The following is a 15,678-nucleotide window of genomic DNA, read 5'->3' as shown; positions in this document are numbered from 1 at the left end:
ACAGATGTCATGAACAATAGGAACGTGGACATACTCGGGATAGCAAAGATAAAGAATACCTTTTCTTCCTCGATAGCGCGATTGCGAGTGACAACAGCACAGGATCAAAGATACTCAACATTCAAAGATGGGAATTAAAAAAAGAAACTCACATCAGAGGCAAAAAAAAATAATTAAAAAATAAAAAGCAAAAGAATAATCATCTAAGAATACATTTTCCAGAGGCGGTGAGCAAGCTAAAGTGACAACACAAGGAAATAATAATAATAAAAGCATCCTATTGTATCATGTTCTGTCATTTCTGCCCGTTTCACATCATTGTAGCACACAGGAAATGAACCATTACGCTTTTTTTTTCTTTTAAAACAGCAAGAACGATCGCAATCGAGGCTCAGAGACAAATATGCTGATACAAGACAGAAAATTGTATATTACTTGATTATTTTTTACATCAACGAGGGCTGCAAATGTATATTTACGCCAGATATTACTCAAAGGTTTTTTTTTTTTTTTTTTGCTCTTTTCCACGCGTGGCTGAGTTAAACGTGGTTCAGCGTCATTTAGCTGATGAATTGTTGGATTTGGAATCACTTTTTCTCTCGCCCACGGGTTTTGTTTTCATGGCGTGAAAAAGCAGCGGCTCCCAACGTGGGGTCTGGGGGGGAGGGGGTCTGGGAGGTCTGGGGGGGGCGGGGGTGTGGGGTCTGGGGGGGCGGGGGTCCTGCTACTGGGATCATGTGGAGACTTTAGATTCACAAATGTAAAAAAACTAAATATAACACTTTGTGTCTCAAAGAGAATCCAGGAATGCAACATTACAGGAGGCATTTTCTGCGTTCAATTTAATATATATAATATATATAAATATGATAATGGAGGAGGCAGTCATCATGAAAAATTCAAAACGACTAAAAATCCAATAAATGTCTATAGTTTGGCCGCTGAGAGTTGACTTCCTGTGATTCCAATGATTTAAACTCTTTTTCCAACTACACTTGCGTATACAAAGCCGATGCTGTGAAGCAGATGCCACAATAAGGAGTGATTAGTAATTTGAATACAGCGCGTACATTAAATGTACCGTATTATCTGGACGTCGTCGATGATCCTGCTCCAGGCTGAGGTTTCCACGGCAATGTTTCAAGTGAAAACGCGTCGTTTGAGAAAAGCTTTCTGCTGCTCTCGTTCTGTTTTCTGTTGGACATTTGATGAAGCTGAAATTCTTTTACAATGTTTTTCTTGCTCTGTCACTCTAATAGTCGTTACGGAGGTTTTGCTGTGGTACTGTAGCGTCTTTCCGTTGCCACACAGAGACATCTAGTGGTCTCAGGCGGTATATTATGATATAGTTCAGTCAATTATTAACGTGAGGCGCGTGAGCAGCCAAACAACCAACACAAGTGTGATTTAAAGTCCAGCAAATATAGTATGTCGAACCATTCTCTCTGTTAAACTGCTGGGGAAAAGTAAAGGACCAGTGTGGATAGTCTGGGTAATACGGTAAATCAAAATGAGCCGGAGACTTCAGAGAGCCAAGGATGCTGGACACGGGGCCGCATCAGCTTTAAAAAAAACCCAACAAACTTTTTTTTTAACGTTACAATCATCCCACGTTTGTTGATGTCAAACTTGATTGATTGATTTTTTTTTTTTTTTTAAGTCAGTAAAAATCACCTCTTTGTTTAAGTTACTTTCCAAAAGTCTGCCTGCGGCTGAAAGTGGAACTGATCTATTGTCACAGGATGCCGGAGGGAAATACATGTCACAGTTTAGATTAAAAACACACACAGAAATCAACTGATATTCATAAAACGTAAAGATGACAGTCAAAATGTTTTTCTCCACACGGGGGAGATTAAAAAAAGAAAATCAATTCAATCTGATGAAATGAGACGGGAAATTCAACAGGGAGGCTCCGTCGGCTGCCAGGAGCCGCGGTTCAGTGTCGCTTTTTGCAATTTGTCATATTTTGACACAAACTGCGAGTCTGGAGTGAGAGTAGAAGGTTAAAAGTAAAAGAAATACAGATAATGTGGTTGTTTGTCTGGAGATCCTGCGTCCAGCTGTGGAAAAATCCATCCGGGGCTCCAGCGTGACCTTTGGCCTCGTCCGCCATTAGCGGCGACCTTTTGCCCTGCGTTGTGGGTTTCCGTCACGGTGGAGGGCGAGAGGACAAGGAGCACATGGTTCAGCCCAGAAACAGCAGAGGCGACACAAACCCAACAACACCCCCCCAAAACAAACAAACAGAACATTCACAATCGGAAAAACAACGACAAAAAACGTTCAAAAGAGATTCAGAGCAACAAATAAATCCCAAACATTTCATTTAGACGGACACCTCGCTCTCAATTCCAGTAATTAAACAGGAAACGACATCTTCAGAAATACCAACACTGACGGCAGCAAAACGTCTCCTGTTGCACTAGAACCAACATAGAACACTTCAAAAATCACCATGGTGCCTCTAAAAGACGCTTCTATAGCGGATGGACGGCCATTTACAGTATAGTAATAAGGCTAAACTGGTCACAGTTTTTTTTTTTTTTCCAACTCTACACAAAAAAACAAAAAATAACATTTGCTGTGTAACATCGAAAATAAAAGAGAATCTCGGCGGCAGAGGATCGATTCCCCTGAAGGGAGAAGCACTTATTCAGCACGACCTCCACAACGGAGCCGCGTTTCACCAACAAACATCATCGACAAACAAAAACCAAAGAGACATTAAAGTCAGTGACAAAGCAGGACGGCAGGTAGTTTCTGTTTCTCGTGAGCTGAATGGTTGGTTTTACCGTATTGCTCAGAATAGAAGACGACTTTGAAAATGGGAGCTCAAATGGGGGATTTAATAATCAGTTTTTGTAGCAACACAGGACTTCAGGTTTAAAATGTCTTTTCAGTGTACTTCCTTCATCTGGCCCACCACAACAACTTTTTTTTTTTTAATATATAAGATTTTCTTTGTTACTCCGGATGATCGGGTTGCATTTTATTCTGAATTCTTCTGATATTTTTCAAGGATTTTTGTCTTGCAGTCTTATTTTGAAGTGTTTGACAGCTTCCTGTGGTAAATGAAAGGAATAATGTAAGAAAAAAAACAAACTCTTATACGGTGTCATCTATGGTTTCAATTTTAGCAGATCGACAAAACAACAGTGGGTTTATTCCAGGTTTTTTTTTTTTATGTCTTTATTTTAAGACATATTTCTAAATATGATTTTCCTTGGGTCGTCTTATATTCTGACCGATTCGGTAATTAAGACTTTATTCATGAAATACATTTTTTTCCGTTGCAAAATCAACCTTTTTTAACACAAACTTTTCCTCCTCAGTGCAATTCATTCCTATGACATCACCGTTTGTTCTGCACGTTGACGGTGTTTTGCCGTCAATACCCCCCCCCCCCCCCCCCCCCCAATAAATCCATTAGCGAGCTGATGAGAACGCCAACCCCCCCATTGAAAATGGAAAAACGCTCCGTGATGCATCAGGACTGGGTTATTGTCAGATCTCGTCTGGTGAGGAGCTTAAAGAGATAAGAGTGAGGGGGGGGGGGGGGGGGGGACCTCACCGGGGGGGGGGGGGGGGGGGCACACAAGCGGCTGTTGCTTTAAATGAGACCATTCATTTCTTAAATTTGACTCGTATGGTCCGACTCTCTCGCTGCAACCTTTGCCTGGACTCCTCAGCTCCTCCGGACCACAGGGCTTAACCTTCATCAGTGCTTTTTGTTTTTCAGCCTTTGACTGGAATGTAATAAAAAAAACAAAAAAAAAACTCAACGAAATATGTAAACGCGAACCGGCAAACATGGTAATTTGACTTCTGTCTTCAAGGTGCAAAACATTCGGCTCAGTCACACGTCCTTATCCGACTCGGCTTTGAATATGGAACATTCTGTATGCAAGGTGAGCTCCGCGCGCCGAAGAGTGATTATCGGCTCTCTTTGAAGCACTTGATGGCTCCGAGCTCGGCGTAAACAATTATCTCTTCAGCCTGCTTTGGATTGCCTGTCGCAACAAACGCCTTTCCAGTCACCTCTGACTGATCTCGGGTCCAAAGTGAAACCGAACCGCGAGAAGGAGGCGGCGGCTCCTGTAACATCCAGGTAGAAATCTCGAGCAAGTTCTCCTCAAGCTACAAATCTTTTCGTAAGACGTCAGGCTGTTCAGCTCGTCCGACTCGGTTCACGGTTAAAGGACAGTGTAATCGCTCCCGTCGTCCGTCGAGGCCCGGCCACTCCAGGAACTCACAGTAAATATCTTTACACGTGAATCGCTGATTTATTGAACCCATCTGGTCAACAAGTCGCATGTAGCGCGCGGAAAACACTCCAGCACACTTTAGCTTTCCTGCCATGCTACTCCAGCTTTAGTTCTGTTCTAGTTTTTCTCAAGGTTCAAATATTGCCACTGAATTACTTTCTTCCAATAATGAATCCACTTTTCTGAAATTTGCTAACCCTCATATAGCATCATGCTAGCTGTATGATGTTTAAACTGGCGCCAATGTTGCTAATGGGTAAGCTAACGTCACACAAATAGTTTGACGTGCCACAAACTGGATCAACTACATTGAAAATATTAATTCTGGAGGAACTTGTATTTTCAATATTTTTCAATAAAAAGTGAGAGACGGGTTAGTTGTGATCACGAGATCGTGGAAGTTTCAGATGTAGCCACGTGCTGGTTAGTAAGCTAACATCTAGGGTCCATTTTCACGGCAACCACTTCAAGTGAAAACACAAAGGTTTGGTTGCGCTTTGGGTGTTTACACAGCTGAAAACACAGCTGTTTTGGTAAACGGCTCCCAGGGTGCAGCTTTTTGAAAACGCTGCGACTCCATCGTTGTGTAAACAGGCGAAAACAGCATTTTCTGAAGACGATCAGCCAATTAGTTTTTTGATCGACTGTTTAGAACTGTAGCTTTTTCCATTTTTTTAGGTTTTCTGATACCTTCAAAGCTTTTGTCAGTTATGAAAAGAATTTGATTTATTTAGCGATTGTTAGCTGTGCTAGCAACGGCCTTGGCTAACCTTCACTATGATTTTATCTGTTGGTGTTTTCTTGCATATTTCCAAGCAAAGTATTTATTCAAAGACACTTAAAGCCAAATATCAAACAGAATAGCATTATTTCAGATTCAAAAGGATTTTTAAACCTCATTTTGCAGCTCAGCCGTTAATCGACAGTACGTTTGGTTCCTCCGTCGAGATAATTTGGGGGACAGGAAAAGCTCAATTTCAAAAACTTCCAGTTAATTTGACTGATTTTACTGCTTCAACCTTCCGATTCGGTTGCTGTGGCGACCGGGCCTTTGAACATCCGCTTCAGTCTGAACCCTGTTGGATTACAGCGACAGTCTCATCTGTCTGCTAATCCTCATTTGAGTCTCACGCTCGTGGCTCCACGTCAACTGTCCCGACCCTGCGTCTCCGGGATCAGATATACATATAAATATATATATATATATATATAAATATATATATATATATATACATTCAGCATGTGTGGGTTTCAGAGTGGGAGCGATGTCTGCAGTCAGACGACGCTGCAGCAGCAGCTGCACTGCGGCGGTTGTGAGGAAATCATCCATGAACGATGGTGGATTGTAACGGACGCTGCGGCGGCGGCGCCCCGTCGGTTGGGATCAGAGACGTTATGGTGAACCAGTTCTTTAAAATGGGTGTTTTTTTTTTGAGAGGTAGGGTGAAGGGAACAGGCTCTCGCTCGTCGGAGCTACTCCGCGGCGGCGACCTCCACGTCCGGCGGTTCTTCCGTCTCGTCCGACTCCACGCCGTTTTCCATCGCGGCCCGGACTTCCTCCGCACCCTCGCCCTCGTTTGTTTCTTTGGTCTCGCTCGGCCTCTCGATGTTCGCGGTCGACTCCTCCTCCACCTCGCCGTTCTCCAACGGCTCGCCGTTCTCTCCCGACCCCTCCGTCACTGCCTCCTTTTCTACCTTTTCCCCTTCTTCTTCCTTGACGACGGCCTCCATGCCGATTTCAATCCCGTCGTCCTCGACCTTCGCGTCCCCCTCAGGCGACCCCTCGCTCTCTTTCTGGCCCGTCGCCTCCGCTGCATTCACCCTCTCACCGCCGCACCGCTCCTCCTCCTTCTCGGCCGTCTCTCTGCCGTCCTGATTCTTGGGCTCCTCCGCCTCCTTCTCCGCCTTCGCCCTCTTCTTTTTCTTGTTCTTCGCCGCGTCTTTGATGCAGTTCTTGTTGGACTTGCCTCGAGGTTTGAAGATTAATTTCTGCAACATTTACAATGGAGAGTTAGTGGAATGCATCGTGACCCTGCCAAGTACAGGTTTTAGCCCTAAACTTGATTAGACACGGATCACCGCGGTTCGAATGCAGCGCCGGGTCTGACGAGTCTTATTGACGCAGAGAGGGAAATTGAGGCCATCGTGAAGCGGGAATTACTGGTGGCCTTGAGGCCTTCGGGTCTGACCAAACAAACAGGCTGAGATCTGATGCAATACGTCTTCAATTATGTTGAACAACTTCTGCAGGGTGACCGCGGGGGAACGAGACACCCCAGATAAACGGCGAAGAAACAGGCAGCGGAATCTTGTTAACGCAGGCAATTCCCAGAGTCTTCGGGCCTATTAAATGTGTTGTTGTGACGGCAAGTTTAAATTCGGGTCACAGAGAGCGTCAACATGGATTCATTCCAGCGCCGGCCGAGGTCGGTTTCAGAGGTCATCGCCACTGTTTAGGGTCGCCCAGAGAGCATTAGCAGCCACAGCTCCCCAAACAACAGGCCTGTCTGTCGAGTGAAAAGCCCCCGATGCCTCAGACAGAGACGACTCGCTGCTAATTTGTCCGCCGCCGCTTGCGTGGCGTGTTTGTCTACTTAAAACGAGAACAGCTGTGGGATCGATCGGCGGCAGCCAGAGGTGATGTTGGTCTTATGGAGAGCAGGCGACCCGACGGCCGGCAGAGGATCCGTCAACGGACAAGAGACGCAGGGAGGAATGTGAGGTCACGTACCTTAGACTCCCTTCGCTTTCGGCCCAAGACGGGTCTCTGCAGGAAAACGATCTGCTTGGTGGACAGGCTTCCATCACTGCAGGAGGAAGAGGAGAAGCAGACGGCGACAAATGTCAGACGATGTCCAGTGAACATACGGACGACTGAGGAAACCGGTGACCGTCAGACTCCCGTCCAATTTTTTACAAAGAACCGTGTTTTTAATCCTTCCTCATCTTGGCTGAACTCAATAACTCAACTCATCTTAAACTCGTGGTTTTCCATCTCAGCCCAAGTCGTCGCGACTGATCTCGTTTCATCTCATCCAGCTTTGTCCGGCGTCTTTTCTTCTCAGCCTCATTTATGTCATCTCATCTCCTGACTAAACTCCTCTTGAGTCATTATTTTATCTTCGCTTAAGTCACCTCATCCTAACTCCCCTTAGTCATCGTCTCGTCTTGTACAATCCCAGATCGTTACATCTCATGTTAACTCATTTTTATCTTGGCTTATCTTATCCCATTTTACGAAATATCGTCTTGTCCAGTTGTCAAGTCAAGTCATTAAAGTCATCTTAAATCATTTTATCTCATCTTAACCCATATATTCCAAACTCACCCTGATTAATCTCACAGATCAGTTGGAATCTGAAAATGTTCCCCATCACTGCTATTAACACAAATTATGGTGTTATTACAGTGTTTTGTGTATTTTTATTAAAGAGAATCATCACAGAATATTGCCCCGTGGATTTGTAAATATTTAACACCCTTTACATTCCAACTGGGATTGAAACCCAGAGAACTCCCGATCCAGACTGCCGGGTGGGAACAACAACAGGATTACACAGTAAAATAAACAGTAGGTGTACTCAAATGTATAAAACGACGATTTGAAAAACTACAAGTAAAATATTAAATAAAACTAATTATAGTTCATTTAAAAAAGCACATTCAGAGGAGTGTGTGTGTGTTTTTTTTTTTTCAGAGCTTTGCCCTGTGGTTCTTCTTCTATGTCGTAGTTGAAGGTATCGTGACGCTGTAGGACGACCTCAGGCTACGCTGGGCTAATTTATAATTAATCCTTCAGTCATAAACTCACGGAACAGTTTCATCTGAGCCTTAAAAGTGGTGGAGGATGGGGAAACTTCAAAAAATTCTACAATAAATGGATTTTTGTTGTGATCTTTTATTTATTCTGTTTAAGAGACAGTTTATTTTACGCAGACTATGTATATTTTTATCTATCTATCTATCTATCTATCTATCTATCTATCTATCTATCTATCTATCTATCTATCTATCTATCTATCTATCTATCTATCTATCAATCTATCTATCTATCTATCTATCTATCTATCTATCTATCTATCTATCTATCTATCTATCTATCTATCTATCTATCTGGTTCAATGTTTGTAATAATACTTATTTGTTGTGAAAAATACATACTGGTGATACAAACAAACATGTTTAATGTGTTCTGGTCTGCGTAGGTCCCTTTGCGCCTCTCGTATACGCATCAATCTAAAAAATATGAAACAAATAAATAAAAAAGTAATTAATAAAATATTTAGGAAGCGGGTGACGTGAACCTGATTGAATTGATCAGGTTTGTAGCCCTCTGTCTTCTACCAGCCCCCCCCCCCCCCCCCGCCCCCCCCCACACACACACACACCTGTGATTTCTACATTAAACTAGATTGCGTGTAAAGAAACGGTACATGTGCATGTGAGAATCTTCTGCTGCTCTGAATGTGCATTTCTCCTCCTTTTCTTGCCTCCCTCCCAAACATAATCCTCTCTCCCATGCACGTGTCACCTCCTGTGTTCTGAGGAGGATAATCTGAGAAGAAGAAGAAGAAGAAGAAGAAGAAGAAGAAGAAGAAAAAAAAAGTACTGACAGATTAATCGTGGCAGGAAAATGCAGATGGGTTTGTGAGTGGGCTTCCTGTCTCGCTCTCCCGTCACGCTCGGCCCCCTTTCCCTTCACTCGGCTGGGTTCTCGCTAAAAAGCTGCCTGCTCAGTTTTTACCTCTTATCTCATGTGACAGCCTGATTTGTGACAGCTTTATTGTTTGTTGCTGTTATCCCCTCCACTCCTCATCTTGCTATTATTGGACGTGGCTTAAAAGGAGCCGCGCCGCCATCCGACACCACTTTAATCGCACAAGTTGGATGAAGTTACGGCGGCGCGCCCAAACCCTCCGCACATGACGCAAGATGGCAGGTTTATGATCACGGCAGGACCCTAAAAGCCTGCTACAAATCTCCCTTTTCTCAACATCAAATGGACGCGAGACTCCTCCAGGAGGAGGCTTACTATCTAAACCATCCAAAGCCCACCGCAACCTTCTTTTTTTTTCCATTACCTCCTTCCTTCCACCATTTATCCATAAGCTATTTTCTAGGCTGTCAAGAATGGCGGACGGCTTCCTGCTGAATCAAAGCTGAAAACTAACTGGAGTCCCCGGCAAAAAGCCTCAGCCCATTAAACCCCACAGAAGTGGATGGCTTTGAAAATTACAGGCCTGTGCTGAACCTACTCTTGGCTGTCAGTGTCAGCGGTACTATTACAACTTGAAGCCGTGTACAGCAGGCTGTGAAAAGCTCGTGCCTATTTATGTGTGAATGTACCTGTTGGAGGAATCGTCTGTTCAGAGGGGGAGGAAGAAAAAAAAAAAGATGAATAAAATGGTGCGGTCGACACGGAGAGAACCTGACACAGGAAACACTGCAGCTGCAACATGAAATCAGAGGGATGATTATATGATCTGGATCTGGAATCAAATTAAATCATTTCTTCCGAGTCGGATTATCTGCTTGCCGGCAGTTTTTATGAACATCTGTTCACAAGTTGTGAAATTGTGAAGACAAGCGAGCAATTAAGCAACCAAACCAACAATTTGTTAACCAAGCAAGTCACCAAGAAACTGGAGAACCGAGCAACAATCTGTGAACCCACCTAGCAACCAACAATCTGGTATCCAACCAATAAACTAGGCAGCTAAGCAACCAACCAACCACGAAACGATTGAACCAAGTAACCGAACCAACCAATCAAACAACCAACAAAGCAACCCAACCAACAATCTGGTAACCAACCAAGAAACTAGAGAATCAAGCAATCAACTAAGCGACCCAACAAAGCAACCAACCAACCAACATAGTAAACAACCAATGAACCAACCAACAAACTCCACTACCAATCAACAATCTAGTAACCAACCAAGAAACTGGAGAATCAAGCAACCAACTAAGCAACCCAATGAAGCAACCAACCAAGCAACCAAGCAACCAAGCAACCAACCAACCAACCAACCAACCAACCAACCAACCAACCAACTAACCAAGTATCAACCAAACATAAACTATAAGTAGGAAGTAATGAAGTATAAATACTTGAGAATACAAACAGGTAGCCGGTGTAGCGGTTAGCGGTTAGCACTCAGCAACGCTCCGGCAGGGAGGCGGAGTTTGACGCTTTGCATTTTTTGTCCACCAGTATTTGCACTCTTGTATTCAAGTAAAGAATCTGAGTACTTTTAATACTTCTTTCTTCTCTTTAGTTGAGTATCGCAGTTCAACCAGTACTTTTTAAAAGTATATTTTTCAATTTGTATTTATACTTGATTTTAAATGTGAGTACCTTTTCCACCACTAATACTTTACATTTACCCGAGTAAAGGAGTCCAATTAGTACCCCACTCAAGCATTTATACCTCTAACACTTAAAGAATGTGCGTACTTTATACCGAGTAAATAACGTGTGAGAGGAAGACGTGGAGTGATGAGCTCTATTTACCTGCTGTAATGAACAAATTTGTCTGTGATCTCTTTTTATCCCGCTTGTTTATTGTTGCACAGCTAATGCAGAGAAATCCACATTTACTGTAGTTAATGGCTCTAAGATGTAATTACAATCCGCATTAATTGAATGCGGCGAACGTGAATGCGGCTACATGAACTAATGTTGTGTGGCGAAGCCTCTGAGCAGCCGTTAGCGTTCAGCCCATGACACTCAGCGACCCCCTCCAGATGAAGAGAAAACCCTCGGAAGGAAAAAAAAAAGAAAAATGGAAAAAAGGGAAGAAGTGAACATGACAAAAACAAGTGTAACGACCATCGCTAATCCGAAACACGTCATCAAGCATTATTTGACTGTGCCGGGTGCTTGTGAGGCAGCGAGAGGAACGAGCGCCGTCTCCTACTGTATCTAGGCCGAGTCTGATTAATTAGCCATGTTGTGCTGTTGTGTTGTGGCATTTTGAAAGAGAAGAAGAAGAAGAAGAAAACAACGGATGAAAACAGGGAGGTAATTAATCAGCTCATGAAAGAGCAGCAAACACGAGTGGCTGAGGAGGGGCAGGGCAAACAGTCGGTCAGTGCGCTGATGGAAGAGCTGTGTGAACGCACACTTCATCACCGCCGCCGCCGTGCGTCACACTCTATTAATAACTTCACGTATTTTCAACCCCGCAGTGAGTCATTAGTGGCAAAATGATCCTCCAGGTTCGCAGGAAGAGAACTTTCATTTGTGTATTTCACTCTTCTTCCGCACATTTGTGTCTATCCACGTCTTCTTTTACCCTGCTGAGACCACAGGGGGGCAGCAGAGTACGTTTTCCAGCTCGTCTGGGAGGGACTTAAAGGAGCCATCGCCATTTTCCTTGTTAAAACATGTACACTGGTGTTGGGTCTCAGTTGAAACTTTAGTTTGAAAGTGTCTTGAGTTTGTTTTTTTTGTTTGGTCTCTTTGTTTAACGCCAGAAAATAATTTGCCAACAACAATGTGGCTGCGACTCTGCCAGCCGCCCGTCACGTCTGTGCTGTAGATTCTACGCCTGAATGTTTCAGTAATTTGAGAAAATACCAGGCGAACACGTTCATCAACCCTGCGTGACCGCTGTATTTCACTTTAAATGTCCGCTCTGCAGGCGTGGATGTTTGTGGACGGCTCCACGATCAAGTTCTATTTTTATTCTTTGTGTGAGCAAAGGATTGCTATGCTATCTCTATGCTATCTCTATGCTATGCTATCATTATGCTATCGCTATGCTGTCGCTATGCTATCTGTATGCTATCACTATGCTATCATTATGCTATTGCTATGCTATCATTATGCTATCGCTATGTGGTCACTATGCTATCTGTATGCTATCACTATGCCATCATTATGCTATCGCTATGCTATCATTATGCTATTGCTATGCTATCTCTATGCTATCATTATGCTATTGTTATGCTATCATTATACTATCGCTATGCTATCGCCACGATTGTCAGTTCCTGCGCCTGGAGGAGGTGGTGGAGGACAGGATGCTGGCAAAACTGCTAGCAATCATGGACAATCCCTCCCAGCCCCTCCACAAAACACTGGACAAGCTGAAGAGCAGCTTCAGCAATAGACTGATTCAACCCCGCTGCTCGAAGGAAGTCGTTCCTCCCCACGGCAATAAGACTTTTTAACTCGTCTACCTCCGTCAGAGCCTCATTATAATTACTCATGCTTATTTCTAAGTGCCCATGTTCAGTTCTGTGTTTTACAAAATGTATGTCCTACCCAGATATTTTTATATTTGTATATTTGTATATTTTTATTCCCTACTTTTATATTCTATTCTATTGTATTTTATAACATTCCTAGGTACCAGAATGCTGCAACAAAACAATTTCCCTTCGGGGATGAATAAAGTTATCTATCTATCTATCTATCTATCTATCTATCTATCTATCTATCTATCTATCTATCTATCTATCTATCTATCTATCTATCTATCTATCTATCTAACATCTGTGAAGGGAAGTCACGGTATGGCAAAGGGTCAGAAGGAGACTGGGATACTTGAGAATGCAGGTGATGGCTCCTTTAAAGTCAAAGTTGCTGAGTCATGAAAGAAGCGATTAGCTTTAGCTGGAAGGTTATTACCAACTTTACATATTGAGCAATCTGTATGTATGTAAATGTGATGGATGTTTCAGGAGGGAGGTATGACATCATTTCAAAGCCAAAAAGTGAAGGAAAAGAACTTTTGTTTTGACTGTAAGGTCACTCAGTGTGAGCTACTAGCATAGCCATTGGCTTTACCTTTGACTGAGTCACCAGAAAAAGCTGCTAGATTTGTTCGTTTCTTTAAAAATACTTGTTTAAAGGGATGAAAAATTACTAAAAATGGCGCTAATTCAGCAAAGCTGACTGATGGATGGTATCTGTTTGTAAAGACGTTTGCTCTGGAGGGAGTTTACAAAGGCCGACCTGTGGAAGATCCAGATGCAGTTTCCTAAGAACAAAAGAGGCGCTTCAGTCCATTACGCACCAATACGATTCATCTGACGCTGCAGGTTCGCTGCCAGAAACGAAAAGGCGATATAATCGTACCGCACGATCACAGACACTGTACAGGCTTCTCCTTCTGATCGAAAAAACATCTTCAGTTGCTATGGCAACAGCTCAATTGACAGCAAGCATCTTTTATCTCCTCTCGAGACGTCCTTGTCGGCGCGTCATCTTTCATTAGAGCCCTTTCACCAAACGGCCGAGTCATGCTTTGCCCGGGTTTGTTTCAGCTAATCAAGATGGATACCAGACAGAGAAACACAGAGGGGCTTAACGTTCCACCGGGGGTCGACCTCTTTGTCAGCGCCGCCGTCATTACGTGATTTATGCCATCAGAAAACCAGAGCGAAGGCTGGATGTCTCCTCACTCGCAACTTATGAGGGAAAAATCATGCTTTTTTTTTTTTTTTTTTGTAAAGCTTCAGAACCGAGTGACAACGTTAAGTAATCTTATGTGAAAACAGTTTAATGTAACAGGAGCGACAGTTTTAGGCTCTTTATCAGAAATTTTGTTTCTTGACGGAGACGGAAAAACGCATTATTATTTAATTGATTAATTTATTCAACATTTATCTATTTATTTATATATTCTATTTTATTTATTTATTTATTTATTTTGCAAAAACTATTGACCCGAAGTTACTTGAACCTTTCAGGGATGACGTGTCATCATCCAAGGACTAATGGTTCGACAGCGATTGGGTCAAAGGTCAAGGTCACGGTCATGAAAAGGTCATAAAAGCTTATTTTGTGTCACAACGGGGTCGGTTTTAATGCGATTAATGTCTAACCAACGCCAAAAACGCTTCCGTTTTTCAAGCCTACTCTCTGACGTGTCACGGGATGCGGTGACGTCATCCTCCTGGTCGGTGGTCGGGGGTCAAAGGTCCAGGGGAAATTGTAAAATACGTGTACATCAGTGTCTAAGACAAACCATGAAACCTTGTAATCCGTTGGTTTCCATGGAGACAAATGTGACGCTGGCGCAGGTCTGCGCTCTACCGAGTGTAGCTCTACTTGAACTCGACCGGCCATTTGTCACCGACGTCACATGTGAAGTACTTGTTAGAACTGAGGAATCCTGACGCGGCTCCGCCACAGTTCTAATCTGCGAGCGGCGTTTGGAGGACCAGACTGCGTTTCCGCCGGAGGTCTTGGACCTGTAAGCGGATGTAAATAGCAGCCGGCGGCAGCGATGAGTCAGCAGGCTTAGCCGGAGAACCGTTGACGTTTCTGTGAAGAGATTTTCCCGGCGAGTCTCGGAGCTTCGGCAGGCTGCTTCAGATTTAGGTCGATTTTCACCGTGTTTATTTGAACGCTGTGCAGATTGTATTTTACCTCCGTGTTCCATTTTTAGTTTTTTTCTTTTTTTTAAAGAATACTGCAGCATCAGACTACGAGTATGTTTAGATACAAAGACCAGGATTCGTCTTTCAGCATGTTTGAATAGTTTCTCTCCAACAAGTTAATTATGTCAGCGGGGACCTACTGCTCTCTCTCTCTCTCTCTCTCTCTCTAACATTCGCTGGGTGAAGAACTGTTCAAACAAGTTTAACAATCACATCAGCTTCACCTGCAGGACTACAGAGCCGCCTGCATGTTAATGCTCCAGTAATATCCATTAATAAAAGGTACAGAGGAACACGCCACTCTGGACGAGCAAGTCTGCATGATAAACAGACACTTTTTAAATTCCCGTGCTTCCCTCGACTGATATTCCAGTAATTTGAGCTTCAAGCTTCGGAATTATTTATATGTCGTTGCTTTATTGATGTTATATTAACAGGGACGACGGACTGGGCGGATATAAAAGAAGGACGTGAGGAAGAGTTGGAGCACAACGGTACGATGGTTCTGGCCTCGTTTAGTTTTACTGCTTAATGCAAGTCACTGAATCTAGTAACTGATTACAGGTAAAATTCGCGTAGTTACTTTACCAGCCACAAAAACACATGTTGGTTTATTGTAAAGTAACTTTGACACTTTAGATAAAGATGTTAGTAAAGTTTGGGAGTGATTTACTCTCAGGTACAGATGAAGTTAATTAGCTAGTGGGAGGAAGATGCCCTATAATCTGGTGTTAGAGGAGGAAGATGCTCTATAATCTGATGTTAGAGGAGGAAGATGCTCTATAATCTGATGTTAGAGGAGGAAGATGCTCTATAATCTGATGTTAGAGGAGGAAGATGCTCTATAATCTGATGTTAGGAGGAGGAAGATGCTCTATAATGTGACGTTAGAGGAGGAAGATGCTCTATAATATGATGTTAGAGGAGGAAGATGCTCTATAATCTGATGTTAGGAGGAGGAAGATGCTCTATAATGTGACGTTAGAGGAGGAAGATGCTCTATAATCTGATGTTA

At 43.2% G+C, this 15,678-nt stretch overlaps 1 protein-coding gene across 1 annotated transcript in view; it reads right to left on the bottom strand.

Annotated features, from left to right (window-relative positions):
- Nucleotides 1–5,741: 5,741 nt before the first annotated feature.
- rftn1b (raftlin, lipid raft linker 1b) overlaps nucleotides 5,742–15,678 on the bottom strand; it is a gene marked incomplete at its 3' end in the record, with an annotated part of 145,723 nt that continues 135,786 nt past the window's right edge. Inside the window, exons 9-10 of the mRNA XM_080501281.1 lie at nucleotides 7,000–7,075; nucleotides 5,742–6,257 (exon numbers count right to left, since the gene is read on the bottom strand). Coding sequence (XP_080357407.1) covers nucleotides 5,742–6,257; nucleotides 7,000–7,075 — 592 coding nt within the window. The remainder of the gene's footprint in view (nucleotides 6,258–6,999; nucleotides 7,076–15,678) is intronic.

Source organism: Blennius ocellaris (genome assembly GCF_963422515.1).
Source record: "Blennius ocellaris genome assembly, chromosome: 8".
NCBI lineage: Eukaryota > Metazoa > Chordata > Actinopteri > Blenniiformes > Blenniidae > Blennius > Blennius ocellaris.
Note: the sequence above shows the minus strand (reverse complement) of the source record. Positions and strands in the feature narration are given on the sequence as shown.